Here is a 23,400-nt window from a genome sequence, read left to right on the forward strand (position 1 = left end):
GTTGGTTCCAAAACATCTTCATTGATTTTTCTTCACATCAAAGATATGAAGATTTGATAGTCAGAGAGGAAAAGAAAATAAACGCTAACTTTGGAGGGAAGAAAATGTTATTTTTAAAAATTAGAAAACTTTAAATAAGATAAAATTGTTAATTTTTAAAATTTATAAGAAAAATGTAATGAATTTTATATTTTTTAAATATTATTAGTAAAATAATATTTCATCTTTACTTTTAATTAAAAAAATTTAACAAAAATTATCTTATAAATAAATATTTAATTTTTTAAACCCCAATAATATATATTTATCTTTATATTAAAATTTAGAAAAAAATGGGATATTAATTAAAATAGACACTAATTTTTTTACATAAACCTTTTTAGACAAATTTACAGTGATTTTACTTTTTTAATCAAATTTAATTTTGTTTCTAATAATACCTATCTCGACTAATTATGACACTCTTTTGGCTAATTACGTCAAATTTGATATAGTTTTTTTGATAATTTTTTAGTATACTATGTGTGATAAGTTATGAATAGAAGATTCAAAAACTTATATTTGATAAGTTATGATTCGAAGATTCAAAAATTTATTAAAAAACCGATCAATTTTTGTATAATATAAATCTTATGTTTGATAAGATGAACATAAGTGCAAAGAATAGTGCGAGTGCGAGTGAGTGCGTATGGGTGCACGCAGGTGTGTATGGGTGTGTGCGGGTACATATGGGTGTGCGTAGGTGATTGTGGGTGCCCATGGGTGCATGCAGGTGTGTATAGGGTACACACAAGTGTGTGCAGGTGTGTGTGTGTGAGTGCATATGGGTGCGCGCAAGTGATTGCATGTGCCCATGGGTGCTTGCGTACTCCTAGAGCACCCACGCACACACACCCGTGCACACATACACCCGCTCACGCACAGACTTGCACGCACTCGTGCACACCCATATGCACTCGCACTTACCTACGCGCATCCATACAACCCCCCTCCCCCACCCCCTGCGTGCACCAATACTCATCTACACACACCCATACTACCCACGAGGACCTATATGCACCCGCACACATCAGCGCGCACCCATACGCACATGTGCTCACAACTTCGCACCTGCGCGCACCCATACGTACCGGGTTGCACTTGCATCATTCTTCATACTTATGTTTATCTTTTCTTTTCGATTCGTATTAGAACAAAAATTGATCAATTTTTAAATAAGTTTTTGAATCTTCGTATCATAACCTACTAAAAATAATATGTTCAAAGGTTATTGAAAAAAAACTATATCGAATCTAATGTAATTAGCTGAGAGGATGATGTAATTAGTCAAAAGAGGTATTATTGATAATAAAATTAAATTTGTTTAGAAAAATAAAATTTTTATAAATTTACCTAAAAAAATTTTCACAAAAAAATTAATACCTATTCTATTTAATATTCCTAAAAAATAGTACTTTCTCCCATAAATTATCCATCGAACAAATTAATTAAAATAAGCAGCTAGTTTGTCGGTAAACATTTTTTGGCAAGAATTCTTAGCTTTTATCTTTTTAAGCAAATTATATTTTTCATTTCAAAAATACCCTTAATCTTAAATCTCAGCGTTTACAGTAGCTTTCACAGATTAATCTCTTATATTTCAGAAGATACGTATTACGCTTAATTTTTTTGTAATGAATAAGATTAATTTTTTTATATAATATTTTATTCTTATATACTTTTATACAATTTGCCAAAATGTGTGAAATGATGTGTGAGAAGGTGCGAGTGCGTGAAAAAGTGCAACAATTTGGAAAGGGTGCGGAAATGGGTGCAAGTGCATGAAAAGGTGAGACAATTTAGAAAGGATGTGTGAAGGGGTGCGGGTGTATGAAAGAGTGTGACAATTTGGAAAGGGTGCGGGTGCATAAAATATACAAAATATATATTATATTACATTATATATATTATATTAATAATATAAATAAATAAATAAATAAATATATTTATATATATTATATATATAATTATATATTATATTATTAATATATAATATATTATAAATAACCGTAATATAATATATAATACATATATATAAAAAATATAATATATTATATTATTAATATATAATATATTATTTATTACACACCCCTTCACATTTTTATGCATTTTTTCATAGTTTCATGCACCACTTCACATTTTCATGCACCTATTTACACTTTTACGCACTCTTTCACAGTTTTATGTATCCATTTACACTTTCGCGCACCCCTTTACAATTTCAAGCACCCTTCATAGTTTCACGCACCCTTTCAAAATGTCGCATCCCTTCAGAGGTTGACGCACCCCTTTCAAAAGTTGACGCATCCTTTTAAGATTTCACGCACTCCTTAAGAGAATGACACATTCTTTTACGATTTTACACACCCCTTAAGAGAATAACACACCCTTTTAAGATTTCACGCACCCTTTAAGAGAATGACACACCCTTTTACGATTTCATGCACCTTTTTAGAGTTGACACACCCTTTTACGATTTCACGCACCCATTTACGATTTCATACACTCTTTTACGATTTCATACACTCTTTTACGATTTCACGCACCTTTTTACGATTTCACGCACCCCTTCAGAGTTGATGCACCCCTTCGGAGTTGACGCACCCTTTTCATATTTTCACGCACCCCTTCGTATTTTCACACACCCCTTTACATTTTCTCACATTTTTCCACCCGCTCAAAAAAACTCATTGTTTTATGTTTATTATTTTGTAAAGGTGTATATATATATATATATATATATTAATTATTACATTCTAAATTAATTAGTTTTTTATCTGTAAATCTTATTTATTACAGAAAAATTAAGTTTAATCTGCATACGCTAAAATATAAAAGTTTAATCTATGAAAATTGTTGTAAATAAAAAGAAAATAAGATAAATGATATTTCTAAAATAAAAAATATCATTTGTTCAAAATGATAAAAATTGAGAGATCTTACCAACAAAAAGTTTAAGCAATAAATTCAATACCAATTTTAATTAATTTCCTTTTTCCATTTGTTGACTGTCGTTTTATTGTTTGTTGCATTATAATCGCGCCATAACTCGTGCTTCCACTACTTTTTTTTTTTCAATTATTTTATAAAATAAATAAAAATTAACAACACTTTTCCAAAGCAAGAGGCTTTGACAGATGGGAGTGCCAAACGGAAGTGAAAGCTACCAAACGACAAGTTGTCAATTGTCAACGACACTTTTCTGTTTGTTTTGTCACCAATCAAGACAAATTTACAGAACATCATTTGACTGGTTACCGTTTCACTCGGTAAATACAAAACCTTTTCACATTCACATTCGCGGCTGCTCCCCCTCATTTACACGTCCCAATCATATGGAAGTGAAATGGTCGTTTCGTAGGCCGATCTGGCAAACTCATGATAGTAGCGCGTGGGCTTAGAATTTTTCCTCGAGGTAATTTTGTCTAGTGAGGATTTGAGATTATAATAAGCGGCGCAGGTGCACCAGTTCCTGAGTTTTCGTGTGATAGTATTATGTCACGGGATTATTCCTGTACGAGTTTCAACTTAATTTTAAAAATATATATATTTGATAGATAAAATTTTAAATATTAATTTATAAATTAAATTTTTTTAAATAATAAAAATAAAATTATTATTATTATATTCGTAGATTATAAAATTTTAAAAAATTATATTATTTTTATTTAATTTAAAAAATTAATAATTTCTCCTTATAACTAAATTTTAAAAAATTGTATTTCTTATTAAGGGTGTATTTGATTGAAAAATTTTAAATATTATTTTAATAATTTATCTTTTATTATTTATATTATTTTGTTTGATTTATAAATAATAAAAAATTTTGGTAATCTTCTATTACTAATGGTGATATGACAGGTAATATAAGGTAATCTGATTACTATCTTCACTTTAGATATTAAAAATTATTAAATTAATCTTGATTTTATTATAACATATAATTTATTTATTAATTTTTTTAGGATAAAAATAATCTTATTTTTATTTAATATAACAAATAACATAAAAAATATTTTAGAATAATTATATTAAAGGTATTTAAATAAAATAATATATTAATATTTTTTTATCACCACTAATTAAATACAATAATTATTTATACCTATCAAATTTTACCAAATCTTATAAAATATAGTAATAATTTATACCCAGTAATCTTTAAGATAATCTATCTTTAAAATAATCTTTCAATTTTAGTAATAAAACATTCCTAAAACCAAACGCCTTGTAAGGTTTCATTTTTGTTTAGTGATTGTCGTTTCCACCATCAGTCAACCTTCTCACCATTTTTTTTCCAGACAACGTTTTCATTGAATTTATTTTTAGGGTTTTATGATTTATGGATAAAATGATGATTTTACCTTTATCTTTAACATAAGTTAACTTATGATTAAGTGTTTGAGTTTTTTATTTGATACAAATATATTTTTGAAATTAAATTAAAACTTGGATAGAAATTACGCTTTTAACCTATGTCACGTGTTTTCATTTTATTTTGTATTTAAAATTAAAATATTTACATTGTAGTATTATTTGTTATATTTTAAATATTTTTATATCTGAAGAACAATTAATGTTTGGAGCTATCTTAAATAAAAATCTTAATCACAATCATGTTGAATACTTATTTATAAACTATATTCTATTATAACTTTAAATATTAAATTATTCATATCCTCGACCAAGGTAAATTTTTTTTCAAGACCATGGTATAATTTATCTAATTTTTGGTTCATAAATTTGAGTAGGTATATCATAAATTAAATAATTAAAAATTCTTTAATGTTGTTAGGCTTCATAAAATATACCACTGGAAGCAACATATCTACCAATATAAATAAACACATTAAAAACAATAATTATAAGACATTATGGCATGAAATTTCTCATATGAATCGCATTAATAATAAATTAATGACTGATAAATATTTTTAAATTTAAAATTAAAGTAAAAGTAGATAAAATTTATTTACTTATTTCATAATAAATAAAGCGAGAAATTTCGGGTATAAATTGTGGAAGTGTCGAATTAACAATTGACGTGGCATGATTTCATTGGTTAAAATTTAATGTTTGAATAGTTTTGACCATAGACGACCTGCCACTCCTCCTTCACTGAGCTTATTCTTTCCCTACAGCCAGAAGAAGTAGGTGAAAAAGCAGAGCCTGCCTCTGTCTCTCACATTAGCTTATTACTGCGACAACCGCTATCACTATTTCTCACTACCTAATCCGTATTCAAATATATGAACCTCTTCATCTCCTCCCTTCAAACCATTTTTTCATTAATTTATTTTTTTATATATTTATTTTCTCATTGATTGCGGTAGTTTAAGTTGCCTTCTTGTTGTTGTTGTAGTTGCTGCTTCTTTACTGTTTCTTATCGAATTGAAACCCTAAGGCTTCTTGCCGAAGTCGCTATTTATATTTCTTTGTTTTACTCGCTCTGTTCGCAGTTCAGATCTTGTTCTGCTGATGTTGTTTGCTTTGCTCGCCGATCTGCTGGTTTTGAAGTTGTTTTGAATGAGTTGAATCAACGGTTATTGTGTCGGATTTGGTCTGCTTTTGTTGAGGTTGTTTGTTGTTGAGGGGAATGTGAGGTTTCGATGTTTGTGTTTTGGAAATGTCGGCATCTTTAGCGCCTTTCGAGCGGCCGCGGACCGGAGGGTCCAATACGGTATGTGTTTATGTGTTTGTTTGGGGAGAAAGTGAATTTGATTGGATGATAAGGTTTGGATCTTATGGTGGATGATTGTGTTTCTAATTGTTGTTTTTGTGTGTTTCTTTTTTTGGTTTTTTTTTTTTTTTAGTTATGGATGGTGAATATGTGGAATTTGGAAAGTTTGATCATGTATGCTATTTTTCGTGGGATTGCATTTACTTAATTGGTTAGAATATCTGTTTGGTTTGAGATACAATGTGAGAAAAGAGAGGAACTGCGATGAAAAATTTCTTTCTGTTAGATGGTAATGTAGCACAAACAAAGCATTGAAATTCAGTGGAATGATCATTTTTGGCTTCACTGACAAGTGAATGTTTTATTTATATTAAATGGTAGATTCGAAAATGTTTGAAATTAGAATGGAGTAATGTTTAACAAGTCAACTTAGTTTGAAAGTCCAGTATTACTGATTCAGAAATTGGATTCACATTGTAAGTTTTGACAAGAGTGCATGAAGTGAGTAATGTTACTTAATTTACTAATGTTTACCTTGGTTGCTGAGAAAGGGACCCAAGAGATAGAGATTAATGTAGGGTTCTTGTTTATATTTGTTTAGTAATAGATGGAAGTAAATTGCAATTTCATATTTTGGTATTTGGCTGTTGTAGTCATACTTAGAAATTTAGAGAAATAGTTGTTTTGTGCTTTGTCAAATAAATCTTTCTTTGACTATGTGTTTTGTGCCCCTTCAAATACATTATTGAGGATTTAATTGCTATTTTAAGGATCTGAAACGTAATTTGATGTGAAATTTGGAAAATCTGTTTTAGGCATCCTCATTGTCCTTGCCTTTTACTCATTAAGAGGGACCCAACAAAGCCTTGGGGATTTAGGGTTGGGAAAGTAATAAAAATAGATACATTACAAGTTTTGATGAATATTTGGTTGATTAAACTTTGGAGGGACTTATACTGAAGTAGATGTTGTCATCATGATTAATCACTTATGATTATGATAAATCTTTCTGAACAGAAGATTATTTTAGGATTGATTGATGTAGAAACAAACATATTCATGATAAAAGATTGGCTTAGATTGTGAAGGGATTACCTTAGTGGTCAAGTCTACAGTGTTCTTCCTAAGATGTATGTTTTATTCCCAGGCCTCCTACTTGGAAATCAAATATATTTGTTCTGTCATTTTAGTTTTTTTTTTTTCCCTTCTTTTTTTAGTGCTTTATATGCAAATCAGTTTCACTTGAACTGGGTACATTCTGGTTCTTTTTGAGTTTTCTGACATCAGGTGGTTTGACAGGTTTTCAAGAGTGGTCCACTTTTCATATCTTCAAAAGGTTGGTAAAGGTTTATATGTATATATTTTTTTGGTAATTAGTAAAGGTTTATTTTTCCTCATTGCTTTTTCTCCTTAATGGAAGGGTCTTTGAATATTTTTTTAGCCTTAAGAAGAGATCACAAGCACCACAATAGAGATGTTGGGGACATTTGATTAAGCCGGTGTACTTTTGGATCTTTTGTTACCAAGATCCAGCTACCATGTATCTGATTGTTCTCTACTCATCATTTGTTTATCCATGTTTTTTTTGACTTGAAGCAAGCCTATAATAAATTGTAAGACATATGTATCGGTGTTTGTCCTTGTATTGTTAAATTTTTTCAAGGAGATAAAAAAGAAGAAAAAAGTTTTGCAGGTATTTTAACTTTTTAGGACTAATCTGCATGATGCATATTGCTATCATGTTATGCTTTTTAATTTGTATGAATTAAATTGTCATCAAGTTTCATTGGATATCTTGTTACGCAGTGCTGATTTAAGTTGACACTAATTTCTGCAGGAATAGGCTGGAAGTCATGGAAGAAGCGGTGGTTTATCCTGACACGCACTTCCTTGGTTTTCTTTAAAAATGATCCGGTTAGAATTATTTGTAATATTATTCTTTGTTTTCCATGCTATATATGGTCAGTTTGTCGGTAGATTTTTGGTTTAGATTAGTCTTCTCTGTTCTCTGTTAAACCCATATTGAACATTTGGCACATTTGCAAATTGCCTAAATTGTTGGCAGTTGTGAATAGATTCAATATAAACTGAAAAAGGAATGGAGAAGAGCCATTTTAGTGGATGCTGTGCAGTTACAATGCCACCAGAATGTCGCTCTCTGCTGCCTTCAGCACAATAATTTCCACATGGCACATTATATGGATTGAGAGCTTTATTGTATGAGAAACTGGCAAAGGAACATCTACTTTATCATTTTTTTTCCTTTTTCTAGTGATTACCCTGTGTTTCCTTATATTTTTCCACTTATTAACTTGGTAGCCTCATAGACTCATTGAGAGAAATACAAAACTATCAGCTGCATCAACTGATATTAATAATTTAACATAATGTCAGTTTGAGACTAAATGGTTTCCACTTGCCACTTTGAAAATTCTTATATTAGCACCACATACCATTGATAGTTTTTTATGCTATTCTTTTCTGTGTACCTCCTCAAACTTTACTTTTTAACTTTACAATGAAATATTATTCATTACCTTCAATTGTGTGCCATGATAAAAATATAGTATGTTAGCTAAATTGTCTCATAGTGGTTCAGGAGGACAATATATGAAGTGACTGAGTCAATTTCATTTTGGTCTGCCCTAGGACCTAGAAATCAAATACAGAACATAAATAAACCTATAGATCATAGATAGTGATGAGTTTAATTGAAAACGAGAAAAAAATACTTTATGATCATCTTTTAATTTTTATTTTTTAAGGATCTTTCTACTTCCCTTTCATTTACCCCTTCACCTTTTACTTAACTTGCACCCAAAGAAGTTGAAACCTATAATATTTTTTTTGTTATGGTTGTATTACATATGTACTTGATTGAGATTTCCAGTGTATTGAGTAAAACATTAACAGGCCAGTTACTTCTATTATCAAACTACAGTTTTTTGTCATACATATTGATGCTTAATCAATCTAATGATTTGAATTAATTGAAACAAAAAACTTTTTATCTTGTCATGTAGAGTGCACTACCACAAAGAGGTGGTGAAGTAAATCTGACTTTGGGGGGAATTGACTTGAACAACTCAGGGAGGTATGCATAATTTCTATTTTGTATTTATTAGTACTTTTTAATTATCATGTTTTATGTTTACACCTTTTTTTTTTTTGTAGTGTTGTTGTTAGAGAAGATAAGAAACTGTTGACTGTATTGTTCCCTGATGGACGTGATGGTCGAGCTTTTACCCTTAAGGTACCTCATTTATTGGTTGAATTATTATTATTATAATAATTGTAATTTGAATGCTCTTCATTTTCATGCTTGAGATTCTTAATTCAAGTTGAATTTTTTTTAAACTTCAGGCCGAGACAGCTGAGGATTTGTACGAGTGGAAGACAGCTCTAGAACATGCCCTTGCACAAGCGCCAAGTGCTGCTCTTGCTATGGGACACAATGGGATTTTCCGGAATGATACAAATGATACAACTGAGGGGTCTTTTTATCAATGTACTTATCAATCATTATTTTCTCATAATTTGTTGATCATCCTCATTCTTTTATCATTTGATCCTTTGTTTTCTATATGTAGTTAACTAGATGTTAAATATGCTATACAGGGAGGGATAAGCGTCCGGTTAAATCTTTGGTTGTTGGAAGGCCAATTTTGCTTGCCCTTGAAGATATTGATGGAAGTCCGTCATTTCTTGAGAAAGCTCTTCGATTTCTAGAGAAGTTTGGTACGTGGTATTCTAAAACCACAATTAGTTTCTTGTTAAGGTCAAAAATTTGAACATTGTTGTTTTATGAGAAGAGTAATGTTTTTATTTTTTCCTTTGTCTATGTTTGTGTTTACAATAGTAAAGAAATTGGTGCTTATGTTATGTAGAAATAAATTACTGCTATCCATGTTGTTTGGTCAATCTTTTTGAGACTGTAATGAAAAAGCACTTTTCCCATTTTAAGGGTGTCTAAAATCGGTATCCAAGTTGTGTTGAAGGTTAATTTAAAATTGCTAGTGCTTGTCTTATCAAGATCTTTGCAGGGTGAAAAACCTCCAATTTTGAGTTTTCAGTTTCTCCTCTAATATATGCTTGAAATGGTTGGTAAAAATTTGTGGGAAATAGTAATACTTTCCCACTTTTGGTGTGCTATGATGAGGCTGGGAATGTTGTACTGGTTGTGAGGAATTTTATGAATTCTGTGAAGAATGCACTTTTAGACAAGACGGAAATGTACGAAATTGATTTATGGGTGATTACATGTCCATTAGTTTTGTTTCAAGCCTTATTAACGTTACTGGAAAATTAAGAGGGATTGCTTGTGGGAAGATTTTGGTTATGGTAAAAGAATCATCTTTAGTGAACTAATGTTGTTTACTAGATCTTGTGATTGAGATCTCGGGATTGATAATGTGAAAAAAGGACTTGTGTTTTATAGGTAACTGGCTTTGGAGATTTCCTTTGTTATGGAACACCTTATTTTATACACTCTTTAAGAGAAATTATGATCTTCATAAAGATGGGAGGATTCTAAGATGGTTCTTGGTGGATCTTACAGAAGGGGTAATGATTTGTTTTGGGACATATGCTTGTCTTCAAGAGAATCCTTTGTCTGAACTATCAGATGGTTGGGATTCCTTAATGTCTCCACGGCTTTGAGGTGGTCTTTACACAGCTAAGATTCCATACGGTGCTTAAATACAGGAAACAATTTTTTCAAACAAAGGGGGGGGGGGGGGTTGAAGGAGAGGAAAAAATGGCATCTGTTGTTGTTGCATTAGTGACACCACTACCATCATTATTAGTATCAGAACTTATAATCTAACCCTCTCCATAAATGACATTTGTTTGAGCTCACTTTTTGTGTCGATATTCCACCCAAAGTATTTAGGCATTGCTGCCTCTCACAACCAGTGAACAACAGTGAATTGTGTGACATTACCTCTGCACCAGAACTAGGGAGGGCAAATGTACCCATTGATGTACCTTCCTGCTTTCTTCAGCTGCCAAATCTTTTATTCAAGTTTTAATAAGTTGTGTTTATGGTTAGTTTGGTGTGTGTGTATGCGTGTTATCTTATTCAAAACTCTTTGGTGCATGTAGATTGGAAAAAGGATGAAGATTTGTTGGTTCTTAATGAAAGCTCACCTGAAGTTTGTAAAATCTGGGACTTGGGTTCTATTATATGTGTTTTCTGACTGTATGATATTTCCCAACAGGAGCTAAAGTTGAAGGAATTTTACGACAGGCAGCAGATGTTGAGGAGGTGGACCATAGAGTTCAAGAGTATGAACAGGGTATCCATTCCATTCAAATCTGTTATATTTTTATATGGAATTTGTTGATTGATCAGCAAGGTTCAAAATGAATTTCATATCCTTATGCTTGATTAATTGTTTCATCTATCTGTAATTTTACATGTGCAACCTTGTATTTAGGCTCTTCATATTGCAGTTATGTCTCAGTTATTTCTTCTTTACCATTCTAGGAAAGACTGAATTTGGTCCTGATGAGGATGCTCATGTTGTTGGTGACTGTGTTAAGGTACATGTGTCCATAGCTGATGCCATTTGAGACTTCTAGACCTTTGTAATAGGTTTGACATTCAGCATTGCTGTTTTTTCTGCAGCATGTCCTCAGGGAGCTTCCTTCCTCTCCGGTTCCAGCATCCTGCTGCACTGCATTGCTGGAGGCTTACAGTAAGTTCATATTTACCGAGGCTGGTTTTTGTCTTAACAGAGAAAAAAAGTAATGAAAGAAAGAAAAGAACTATTGGTTTCTGGGATGCCTTTCATCATTTAAGATGTTGCATTGGGTTATTGAGAATAATTGATGGGGCAGATGTCAGTTGGAACTTAGACATTTTCATGTGAGATTTAGACAATATGGCATTTTTGGAATTGTGATCTTTGTTTAATCTTTGGATGAAACTCTTAGATTTTCATGATTGCAATTTATGTGGTAATATATTCACAAAGCCATATGCTCCTTTTTGGTCATTTTTGGGAAGACGTATAATTGTTGATCTCATGTGCCTTCATCAGTATAGAAGGGCTGTTGCATGTAGTAGGTGAAACAGACTTTTTATTATATGCGCTTCTATGTTGGATTATTTATTTCAACCCAATGCTTCCATAAACTTCTGATTGTTATTTGTTTTCAATTTTGTAGTCTTGTAAATCTTGGCATACATAATTTTCATTTTTCCCATTTTAATTGATTTGATGCTAGTTGCATTTGAATAATGATATAGTTGCTCTCTTATTTGATTGATAAGAAATTGATCGGAAGGAAGCTCGGATAAGTGCAATGCATTCTGCAATTTTGGAGACATTTCCAGAACCAAATAGGCGTTTATTACAGAGGTAAACTTCCATGTCTCACTTTTCTTTTCTGGGAAACAATGAAACTGTATTTGAAAAAAATGCAAAATAATGGGCAAGTTGTCTACCAAAAAAAGACAATCTCTTCCAAGAATCCAAAAGCTCCATAAACTACACACTGTGTAACACAGCTCTTATACAATAAACATTAAACGATCCTTTCTCAAAACAGCACCGAAATCTTTCCCTAGCAAGGCAGTTGAAGTTTTCCAATTCTATAGAATAACGAGAAAAGAGAATTTCTGATACTCTGCAGTTGTAGATACAAAAACAGCTGAGAAATCTTTCACTAGCAAGTAGCAAGGCAATTGAACTTTTCCAATTCTTCAAAGTAAAGAAGAAAAGAGACTTCCTGATGCTCTGCATTAATAGATGCCCAAAATCTTTCCATGTCTTGCTTATTTGATATGTCATGATATTGTTTCCTCCTTTGCATCTTTTTGTGTTGTCCTTTGCACTTTTTTTTTCATTTTAATTTTCTATGATCTGATTTTGATTTTAACTTTTGGTTATGAATCTCAGAGGCTATGCATTATGTGAGTTTCATTTTTTTAAGTTTTGATGTACTTGGAGTTTGATAGTGATATATGTGAGATATATGAACATAGAACGATGAAGTTAATGGCCATTGACAATTAGCGTCTCCAAACTTGCGTACCATTGCAATGTGCAACTCTTAATAAGGAACAAGTTTAAGCAGACTTGAGACTTGAAGTTCTGACTCTCCTTCACTTTTAGTCCTGAAGCATTAGGAGAAACAAGCTGGGCCCTTCTTTAAGGAAAAATGAGGAAAATTTTATGCAGCTGCATTCAATTGAATTTTGGTGAGCAGATAAGTTTGGATTTGGGAGGACTGTTATTTGACCTGCGGAAGTTAATGAAAGCAAGGGACCATTGCACTTGGGAACCAATCATTTTCAGAAAGCATGACTAACTACTACTTTGCTGATGACATTTTTATTGAAGTTTTGATATTTTTGGATATTTGATGGAGGAATGAGTGGTGTAGATTCTTTAATTCCTATTGAAAGTAGTCATGAATAATTGAGTCTTAGTAGGTGAGGAATTGTCAATAACTGTCAAGGTAAATTTTGATTGGAATTGTGAGTTTTTCAGAAATTTGAAGGATGGGAAAGTGAATGAGTTATTGTCGTATCATTCTTTCTTTGAAGGAGGATCATATGGTTTTGGAGCTTGAATCTTCAGGCTGTTTTACAGGAAAATCTTCCTTCAATTGGCTGATTGATAGTCTCTTGGAGCAAGTAAAATCTTCATTGATGTTTTGGAGGGTTAAAGTTTCTTCTGAAGTTCTGTTCCTGTCATAGTTGGTGGCTCATGGAATGGTTCATGCTATTGATTTTATTTAGTAAAGGTTGATGGATGCTTGTCTTTTTTTTATATTGGTGTATTATGTGTGGAAAGGATGTGGAAAGCTTTAGTCACTTATTTTTTAATTACTTTTTTGCTTGGGTAATGGTGGAGTGTTATTGCATCATTTATTTGAACATGATAATGCTTTTGAATGGCACTTTTTAAAAATACAAGATTCATGGTTATTTTCCCTAGAAAAGGAAAATAATTGGAGGAGGTGGTGTATTTTTGGCTGTTTTTTGGGTTAATTGATGCAAGAGGAACAAGAGGATATGGAGTTGCTGTGGGATAGAATTGATGTTCTTGCTTCTTAATGAATTCAGATATAGAACAATGGCTGTTGAATTTTTTTCCTCATTCAGAAGAATTTGAACTCTCTAGTGGCTTAATTTTCTGTTTTCACGTCCCCATATTCCTCTGAGTGGACTCCTGATTCATTTCACAATTATTTAATTCCTTTAACTAATAACTTGTTTCTCCTTTTTCATATGAAAAATACTATCCAAGAAAATTTTGTGATCTGTGTTACTTTTGTGGTGAAATAGAGGACTAATCTTGTTTTTTTTAGAGTAGTGGTGTGGGGAAGAGGCTCTAAGCGATACCTTCTTCTTGGGGTTGGGATGGTAGTTGCATGCATTGTATAAAAGATTTCATATTCTTAGTGAAATATAATATTTAGCATGCCATTTTGCAGAATTTTGAAGATGATGCATACAATTGCTTCACATGCTCATGAAAATCGAATGACTGCATCTGCTGTTGCTGCCTGCATGGCACCCTTACTCTTGCGGCCTCTATTAGCTGGTGAATGTGAATTAGAAGATGACTTTGATTTTAATGGTGACAACTCTGCTCAGCTTCTTGCTGCTGCAAATGCTGCTAATAATGCTCAAGTCATCATTGCCACTCTTTTGGAGGAGTATGAGAATATTTTTGATGTAAGATACTCTCTGTTTAATTACATCATGGGATTGCTAGTGTAAATGCATTGTATATCTTACACTTTTAATGGTAGTCAGGAAACTATGGGTTGATGGTTTAATATCTGTAACAAGCTTCTCTGTGTTCTGAATATTCCATATATTGTGAGTCTGAAACTTATGTTCTAGGGCTTTATGGCTTGTGATTTAGGCGTTGAATCTTATAGTTTGCAATGGGTGTTATTTTATGCTAGTATCTTTTCATTCCCTTAAATGTTATTGTTCTTGTAAGAAAAAGCGAGGAAAATTCTAGAGCATATTGTGGTTTTTAACTGAGTGTTAATTTACTGATCTGGTTAATAATATTGACCAAGAACAGAACTGGAAAAAAGGGTTACACTGGTAAAGAAGGGGGAATACTAATATAATTAAAGATTGATTTGTTTGAGTAGTAATCTAGTTTTCTTGGGCTTTTTCCTCAGTTTGTATGTGCCGCTGCAATAGGGCTATTGTTTTGATTATTCAATTGGATGCTTCATTTTCTTTATTATTTGAGTTCAGCATGCTGCCTTGGATGAAATGCCAGATTTTTAAATGTTGTATTGCATGGTTTAGATATGAGGTACTGTTGCTTCATGGTCTTTGTAACTATTCCATTATTAATAATATATGTTTCCTATTTTCTTATAGATAGAATGAAATTCTTGAACTACTGTTCATTTATTAGTGTGCAGAACACTTTTGTTTGTTGGCCTCTTTGCTTAAGTAGCTGATACCTATGCCAATCAATTGATTGAGTCAAGATACTGTACAAAATGTTTTGGCCTTTAGAAAGGCATACTCAAAGTGTATGGAAATATTCATTTTGTAGATTGTCATTGATTGTAATTGATGGTTGATCATGTCTAATGGCTTTCCAGTCCTAAGTACTGTAGTGAATCATTTGCACATGATTGTTTATAATCTTTCAGGTCCTTAATGAGAATTTAATGATGGTGACCGCTATACAATGTCCGTGCTCTGATGACATCATTATTATTTGATTTTAATAGGATGCTGCTTATGACTACAGATCAAGTGTTTTCTTTTGTTTTAAAATTTTGCAAATTGGAGTAGATCAGGTGCATTTTGTATTAACTTCTATATTGATATTTTCATATGCTGCTTTGTATTTCAGGATGAAAGTTTGCAGAGATGCTCAATCTCAGCTGATTCACGGACTGACAACAGTGCCAGTGAAGATTCAGCTGATGAAGAAAATGTTGATATAAAAGATAATGGTTACCATGATGCAGAAAATGAAGTTGATCCAGAAACTGATGATGAACGTGAACGTGAACGTGCACTTAGTGGAAAGTTAAGTGAAAGTAGTGGTTATGCTGGCAGTGATCTTTATGACTACAAGGTCCTTGAATCCTCCTATACATACAATTTTGAACATTTATTTTTCCTTTCAGGGTAAAAAACATGTTCCTTCTTTTAAATGTTAATAACTGTTGAAGGAGTGCAATGTAATAATAGTAATCTCTGAATGTTAAAAGACGTTGCCAAATTCTTTGGGGATTTTGTGTTTCAGCTATTTTTGGGGTGATTTGGCTTGAAAGAGTAATCAGTTTTTTGGTGAAAAAAGCATAGTAATGAATTGTGGGGTAAGAGTTAAATTTTTTGCTTCCCGTTGGGCTTTAGTCTTCAATAAGTTTCAATAAGCCACTCTTCAATAAGCCATCATTCCCGTTGGCTTGAAAGAGTAATCAGTTTGTTGCATTCAGTGTCATGAGATATTGATGGCAGAGTCAACATATAAGTAGAAATTAGAATTACATGCTTTGTCAGCTTTGCTAATCCTTTTTCTTGCACGACTAGAATTCTCATCACCAATATCTTGGCACGCTGAATTGTCTCATTTTTACTTGCTTTGAAATGAAAATTCAGTGGGTTTCTTGGAGAAATTGCTCATCTTTACTTGGGGAGCATGTTGCAACTTGCAATTTAGGGTATGTTAAATAAGGCAAAGACTTTGGAAATGTGCATGTGTAGCTCTTTTGTCAGTGATATGGCATGAAAGAAATCGTTGACTCGTTGGAGTAAAGGAGGAAATGAGTGTTTTGTGGGGGACAACCTGATTTTTTGCTGCTTGGTTGGAGTAATAGCAAAAGATTTAAAAATTACATAATTTTTCTTCGTTTATTATAAATGGCCAGGGGTTTTGAGTTGATTTATATGCTCTAGCTTTATATAGCTTTATGGGCTGCTGTAGCCTCTCTTCTAAGTGTTCATCACACAAGGTTTTTGAGATATATTTGTGAAGATCCCGGACTCTTGTACTTGGTGTTTCCTATGAAGGAAAAATGTTTCATTTTTGTTTTCAACTAGGTTTAGAGAGATGGGGATACTGAACTTATCCTTTCATGGTGACTTATTTTAGATGTAGCCATGGTGTTTGTATTCATTTAAACACTTGTGGAAGTTAACTAAAGTCATGTTTTATTGATGTTTGTTTTTTTTGCATATCTTCAGGCATTTGGTGGTGATGAGTCTGGTGGAGCAACCCCAAGATACAATAATGCTCCAGCCGATAACTCTAATCTGCCTGTTGATTCTCCACAGATCAGGAATCCTACTGTTCAGATGATTGAACAAGGTACACCAAAGAAAGGAACTGAAAATTCAATAACAGAGATTGAGGTTTCAAATTTTTTACCTGCTGGTGAATCTTACTGTTCAATGGGTGAGATTCTGTCTTCAATGGATCCTGGGCATGCGCTTTCTGTATCTGGACTTGAATCATCTGCTGAGAAGCCAGTTGGTAAAGTTACGAGCTCCAATCTGAGTGTAAAGCGATCTGCATTTTGGGGAAGAAGCAATGTGAGTTTTTATACATTTTTCATTTTCACTGAAAATTACATGATCCAAATGTTAACTTACATCAACCTGAGAAATGCAGTCTCTGAGTTGCTTGTGTCTTTCTTTTTTCTTCTGGTAATTTTATTTAGTTTATTATTTTATTGAAGATAATTTTTCTTAATAAACTTATGACATTGAATTAAAGGAAAATGAAGTACAGAACTTTTTCTTAACAATTGATTTTCTTAAAGCTTTGTTATTTCTTCTATTTATTTGCTTTGTTCTTCATTTATTTTGCTTATATTATTTTTTTTTTTGATAAGACACCAAAAATTTGGTAATACTAAAATCAATTTAAAAAGTGATGTACCAGTAATCCACCAAACGAAAAACAAAACAAACTAGACTTTGGGGTTTTAAAGAAAACAGCAGCAGCCCAATCCTTTTACATAAAGAAAAATTTATGAATTTAAGAGTTATATGGGTTTTGCTTATATCACTCTGGATTCGCTTTTTGTATTGAGGCTATATTTGGATGAATGCATGTTCTTGGTATTCATTTGTTGCATTTGAGCTTGAGCTTATCTCAATAAATTTGTCTTACTAAGAAAATTTTTGGCTTTTGTTTTTGTATGGCCTAGATGTCACATATTCTCATCTTAATATTACTAATTCTTTACTACATTAATGGTCTAGATAATCTAATTGATGCTATACTGGAGAGTTTCTATGTTAATGGTAATCTGCCATTATTATGCTCTTCCACTCATTCACTATGTAGTTCTCAAATTTTCAGAAGAGTATCAGTATTATAGTAGAATCTCTGTGCTTTGGGTCCATAAAATTTCAGGATACTTCTCTGTTGTTACACAAATTGGGAGAATGTTTTGGTTGACGCTTCTGTTTTTTAAGTTTTCGTTTGAAATGTGGAGCTGTGCCTGTTAATGGTGGACAACTGGTTCATCTCTGTTGTAAGGTCATGTCTTATATGTTTCTCGTTACTTGTCCACCCACACTCCCCTATCACATGAAAAAAAAAATATTGGTGTTGGGTGCTTGTAGGCTTTTATATTTCAGATCAGAGAAGTAAACATAGGATATTGTACTCTTTCAACTTTTGAATGCAATTTTTTGTATTTGATGATCTTTATCATCTTTTTTACAGGCCAGAAAAACGCCTTCAATGGAATCCATTGATTCTTCTGGAGAAGAAGAGTAAGGCACTAACTTGCATTCACTCTTTCCTTCACAATATTCAATTACTAATAGTATTGATGTATGCTGTGGAGGTATAATACCATTGAGGTGTAACTGCACTAGTTTCTTCTTAAATCAGTCTTACAACAAACTTTAAATGATGTCAAACTAATGGAGGTCCTACATTACTTGTTTTAAGAAAAAATGAACCCCCTGAAAGCTGTTTCATTTTTTTTAATCTAACTGAATTAGCTCAAAAAATAATGGGAGTGATGAAACAATAGTTTATCGAATGACAGAAGTTGACTTAGATAGTGCAGCATTATTCAGGCCTGAACTAGGTTTAGATGAGCAAGTAGTTAAGTTTTTCTTTATGATGAAAAAAAAAAATCTACAGCTTGTCTTCATTATCCTGCTAGATGCAGTAAATGACTTTTAAGTGTCAAAGTAAGTTGAAACAAGTTGAATTGTTATCATTGCCTGAAAAATCACTGGCCAAAGAAAGGTGATTTGCTTACTATATCTTACCTGAGAACCTAATCCCAAGCATAATTGATATTTGTCAATATTATCTATATTATGATTCCATTGATAGTTTTCAATATCATCTATATTATGACACATAATTTTTAGTATTTGAAATTATGTATATGATGATTTGTAAATTATGTATATGATCTGATATAGATGCCAAAATTATTTGACATGATTGAACTTAGCTAACAATTCATTTAAAATATTACATCCCCACAAAGTTGCTGAAGAACTTTTGTTTTTTCCTTAGTATTGTCACTGCCGCCATTTTTAGTGATCAAACCACTGTGAATAAAGTTCAATTCTGTTAGAATATTGCATCCCTGGAAAGTTTCTGGCATTGACCTGTTAGATCGTTTTAGGTATTTTGAAGTGTCTATAGTCAGCTCAGTTTTATTTGATTTGCTTTATATTGGTCTAATTATTTTAACCAAAAGTGAATATGTTGACTTGTTAATAGGCTTACTATTCAGAGGCTTGAGATCACAAAGAATGACTTGCGACACCGGATTGCTAAGGAGGTATCAACATATATACTGAAATTATTTGTATTTAGTCATAGAATAGGGGTTATTACTGAGAATTGGTCATAATTTGATACAGGCTAGAGGAAATGCCATTTTACAAGCTAGCTTGGAGAGAAGGAAGCAGGCTTTGCATGAGCGTCGCTTGGCACTGGAGCAAGATGTATTTTCTTCATATTCATTATATGCTGGCTTTCTTTCCTAACGTCTACTCATATTTTCTTGTATTATTTGAGAAACTTTTTTGTTTATTGGACTTTAAATGCATTGACATTGTTGGGATCTTAACTTCACAGCCTTTATTTGCATGTGTATAAACATATCAATGTTTGTCTTGCATCTTGTATTTGTGTCTACTAACATCGATGTAACTGTATAGGTGTCGAGATTACAAGAGCAGCTACAAGCTGAAAGAGATCTTAGAGCTGCATTGGAAGTTGGTTTGAGCATGTCTGCAGGACAGATTTCCAGTTCACGCAGCATGGATTCTAAAGTATATATCAAACTTAGGAAACTAGTATTTATATATATATTGTTAATCTTGAGCACAGATTCTTATTACTTCAATTGATGTGAAGACGAGGGCTGAGCTAGAGGAGATTGCGCTTGCTGAGGCGGATGTGGCAAGGTTGAAGCAGAAAGTTGCAGAACTCCATCATCAACTTAATCAGCAACGGCAACATCACTATGGATCTCTTTCTGATGCATGCGACCGATACCAAAATGTCCAAACTCATAATTCTCAACAGTGAGTGCAAAACCATACTAACATTACGATTTCTCAATTGTGTGGTGCTAAAAGTTATAGTTAGTTGCATGCAACTTTGTAACAATTATGAAGATAACTCATTTTAATTAGTGTTTCTCCTAATACCTTGATATTTTAATCACCATATCTGTGTAAAAGATACTTTTTACTTGGAAACACTGCCTTATCCATCAAGAAAGTTGTTGCCTGTGTGATTGTTAGTCCAGTGCCTTTTGTAAATATGATAAATTGTAATTTTTTTAGGTTATTATTTCTAAAGTGCATTTGATATCTGCAGGAGGTTTCTTCCGCAAGATTTTGATACTACCCTTGCATTTGTTAATCATGAAAGGAAACAAAGAACAGAGGTATGTCTTCGAAATTGTTCAGCCATCAATTGGTCTATAACAAAGATGAATTTTGCAAACTGAAACGGCTAAGGATAACCAGGTTCCCCTTTGCCTTGTCTACACTAATGTGATGAATTAAGTCCTTGTCATGCATGAATAATGATGATGGTAATTAATAGTAACATGAAAAATTTTAAGTAGGAGCATATAATCAAATGAATGGTTGGATTCACATGAGATACTTGTGTTGGTTGAAACCTCCCAGGATTTATGGGCACCATTCTATTTTCTTTTGATGTAATGGCATTTAAATGTCCTTTTCCTGTAGGAACATTTTTTCCCTTCAAATTGCCTGTTATGCTTTTAACCAATCTTAATATAAAATTCCCAGAATTTGTTAGGGACGGATTGGAAAAATGTTAAAGGACAAGTACCAATAGTTGGAAGCAGCAGCAGACTGCCTTCACGGAAGCAATTTATAGAGTCAACTAGCTTGAGCGACTCTAAAAGTACTGAAGCTTCCACGACTGTGTCTTTGGATGATCTTGCTATTGAGTCCGCGTTAGTTCCAACCACTTCAAGAGCACTTGAGGTGATTTTTATTTTTCTACCATTTTTTGTATACAAAACTCTGAAACTTGAAAATTTTTTAACTTAGAGTTGGAAACTGTTGATTTTTGTCTTTCTGTTTTCAAAATCAACCCTCGTTAACTTCTTTTTTTTACCAGACAATTGATTTTTCAAGACATTCATCAACGGCATCTTCTGCTCTAGTGGAATTAACAACACGTCTGGATTTTTTCAAGGAAAGGCGATCGCAGCTAATGGAGCAGCTCCACAATCTTGATTTAAATTACGGCACGACATCTTCCCAAGATTTCATGTATCGACCATCTTCACCACCATGGAACTAACCGAAGATGGCAACTCAAGAGGAAGAATGTTTGTCGCATTGTTGTAAATCCTTAATAATGCATATAGTTTTATTCTCATGTAGATGTGCTTACTCCGATTATTCTTGGTTTTGTTTAGAGTTTTTAATTAATCTTTGGTAGTGAAAATGAAATTTAGTTACTAATGTTATTAAGTGTTTTCGAGGGCCTTGGTATGTAATTTTTTGAGCTACTGTAAACAAGATAAAATGTTATATTGTGTTTTTTTCTTTTTTTTTAATTAGTAAATTGGGAGAATTAGAATTATATGTAACATTTTTGTCCTTTTCCTTTTAAGTGACAGTAATTTGTATTTTATGATTTATATGGAATTTGGATGGTGGTTTCATTTATTTTATTTTTGACATTTTAATTTTACTTCACTGTGATTATAATCCTTTCCTCTCAGACGGTGTTCTTTCATCCCTTTTTTTTTCATATAATTTAGCAATCCATAATGAAGATTGGGAAATTAATAAAAATAATCAATTTTTAAAGGGTTAAACGATAAAATAGTCTATGTAAGTAACGGTGATTTGATTATTGATCACTCATTTCAAGACGTTTACCATTCTTGTTGTGAGAATTTAGTTTTGAGTTAACTTTGTTTTTTTTTTTAATTTTACAATCAAATTCATCTCTAAAATAAATTATTAGCTTATTATTAATTGGTTTATTTGATTTTTTTTTTTTAACGTATGTAGTGATTGTTTTCGGTCTCGTTTAGAAAATGCAATTTTCTTGTTTTTGAGTTTGAAATGAATTGGTATTTGATAGAAATTGTTTATTCGTTAAACTAAAGTGTGATTTAAGTGTCCAAATTGTTTATTTTGCTGAAAAATAATAGATTTTTTGTTAGTTGGAAGTTTTAGAATTTAAGGTTAAAATTTCAAACTTTGATTAACAAATTGAAGGTGTTTTTAGTTTAAATTAGATGTTAAATTAAAGTTAGATTTTAATCGAAATAAATTTAAATTCGATTCGATTTTAGTGAAATTAAACTTAAACTCAAGCTCAAAAAGCTCACAAAATGATAGATTGATATTTATTGTTCATTGTTCAATGAAAGCAAGGGACAAAATTAATAAAAACTTGAATTGATTTTTGTCACGCTCATTTATTTTTCGTTGTTCAATGAAAGTAGGGGACAAAAGAAAGTGGGGCGTTTACTTGGGTGCAAATGGATATTTGTCACATGTGCATTTGCTACTTATTGTCCAATGAAATAAAGGGCAAAAGATGGAGAGCCTGCCTAACTCGAGTGCACATGGACATTTGTCGCCTGCCCATTCACTAGTTCATCTTTCAACGGAAAAAATGTGCCAAATAGGTGAATAGAACAGACTGCCTACTTAGGGCACATGGATATACTGCCAAAACACACCAAATGGGGTTAAAATGACATTTTCCATTTCTTAAAAAATTTTCTTTCTAACTTTTTTAAAATTTATTTGACTTTAATTTCTTATCTTTTATATGTTTTATTTTTATTTTTGTTTTATTTAATTTCCCTTAGAGTTTTAATTTTTTAATGAGTTTTCAAGACAAACAGATGCCTTTTGTAGTGCTCTCCTAGTAAAATCTCTCCCTCTCTAATATGGTCTCTCTTTCCCAATCATCATCTAGTACATCAAACGATATTGTTTGAATGATTCATCATTATCCAGACGAAGATGAAGGTGTAATCAACTTCAACTTTATCTTCATTTAGACAATAACAAATCTTCTAGACGAAGATGATTCATCTCTAGCGATGAATCGTTTATTCAAATGAACAATAACAATTGAGATAAACTAAAAATATATCTTAGGATTGAAAATTGAAGAGTACGAGTCATTCCTCCTAACACTTCTATCATCGTTCCTATGGTTAGAAAT

At 32.1% G+C, this 23,400-nt stretch overlaps 1 protein-coding gene across 2 annotated transcripts; it reads left to right on the top strand.

Annotated features, from left to right (window-relative positions):
• Nucleotides 1-5,175: 5,175 nt before the first annotated feature.
• Nucleotides 5,176-21,819, top strand: LOC123208427 (rho GTPase-activating protein 7). Of its 2 annotated transcripts, none has more exons than XM_044625950.1 (22): nucleotides 5,176-5,719; nucleotides 7,019-7,055; nucleotides 7,557-7,633; nucleotides 8,743-8,813; nucleotides 8,894-8,972; nucleotides 9,083-9,227; nucleotides 9,338-9,457; nucleotides 10,939-11,016; nucleotides 11,208-11,263; nucleotides 11,349-11,418; nucleotides 11,997-12,084; nucleotides 14,168-14,411; nucleotides 15,571-15,750; nucleotides 16,911-17,258; nucleotides 18,403-18,452; nucleotides 19,429-19,489; nucleotides 19,572-19,655; nucleotides 19,872-19,985; nucleotides 20,071-20,240; nucleotides 20,539-20,608; nucleotides 20,982-21,182; nucleotides 21,319-21,819. In XM_044625950.1, the coding sequence occupies exons 1-22, from the start codon at nucleotides 5,666-5,668 to the stop codon at nucleotides 21,502-21,504; spliced, it is 2,583 nt and encodes an 860-aa protein (XP_044481885.1). In that variant the 5' UTR covers nucleotides 5,176-5,665; the 3' UTR covers nucleotides 21,505-21,819. The 2 variants fall into 2 exon arrangements, with proteins under 2 accessions (XP_044481885.1, XP_044481884.1); XM_044625949.1 differs by having other exon boundaries at nucleotides 5,177-5,719; nucleotides 15,571-15,798.
• Nucleotides 21,820-23,400: the final 1,581 nt, after the last annotated feature.

Source organism: Mangifera indica, chromosome 2 (assembly GCF_011075055.1).
Source record: "Mangifera indica cultivar Alphonso chromosome 2, CATAS_Mindica_2.1, whole genome shotgun sequence".
Taxonomy (NCBI): Eukaryota; Viridiplantae; Streptophyta; class Magnoliopsida; order Sapindales; family Anacardiaceae; genus Mangifera; species Mangifera indica.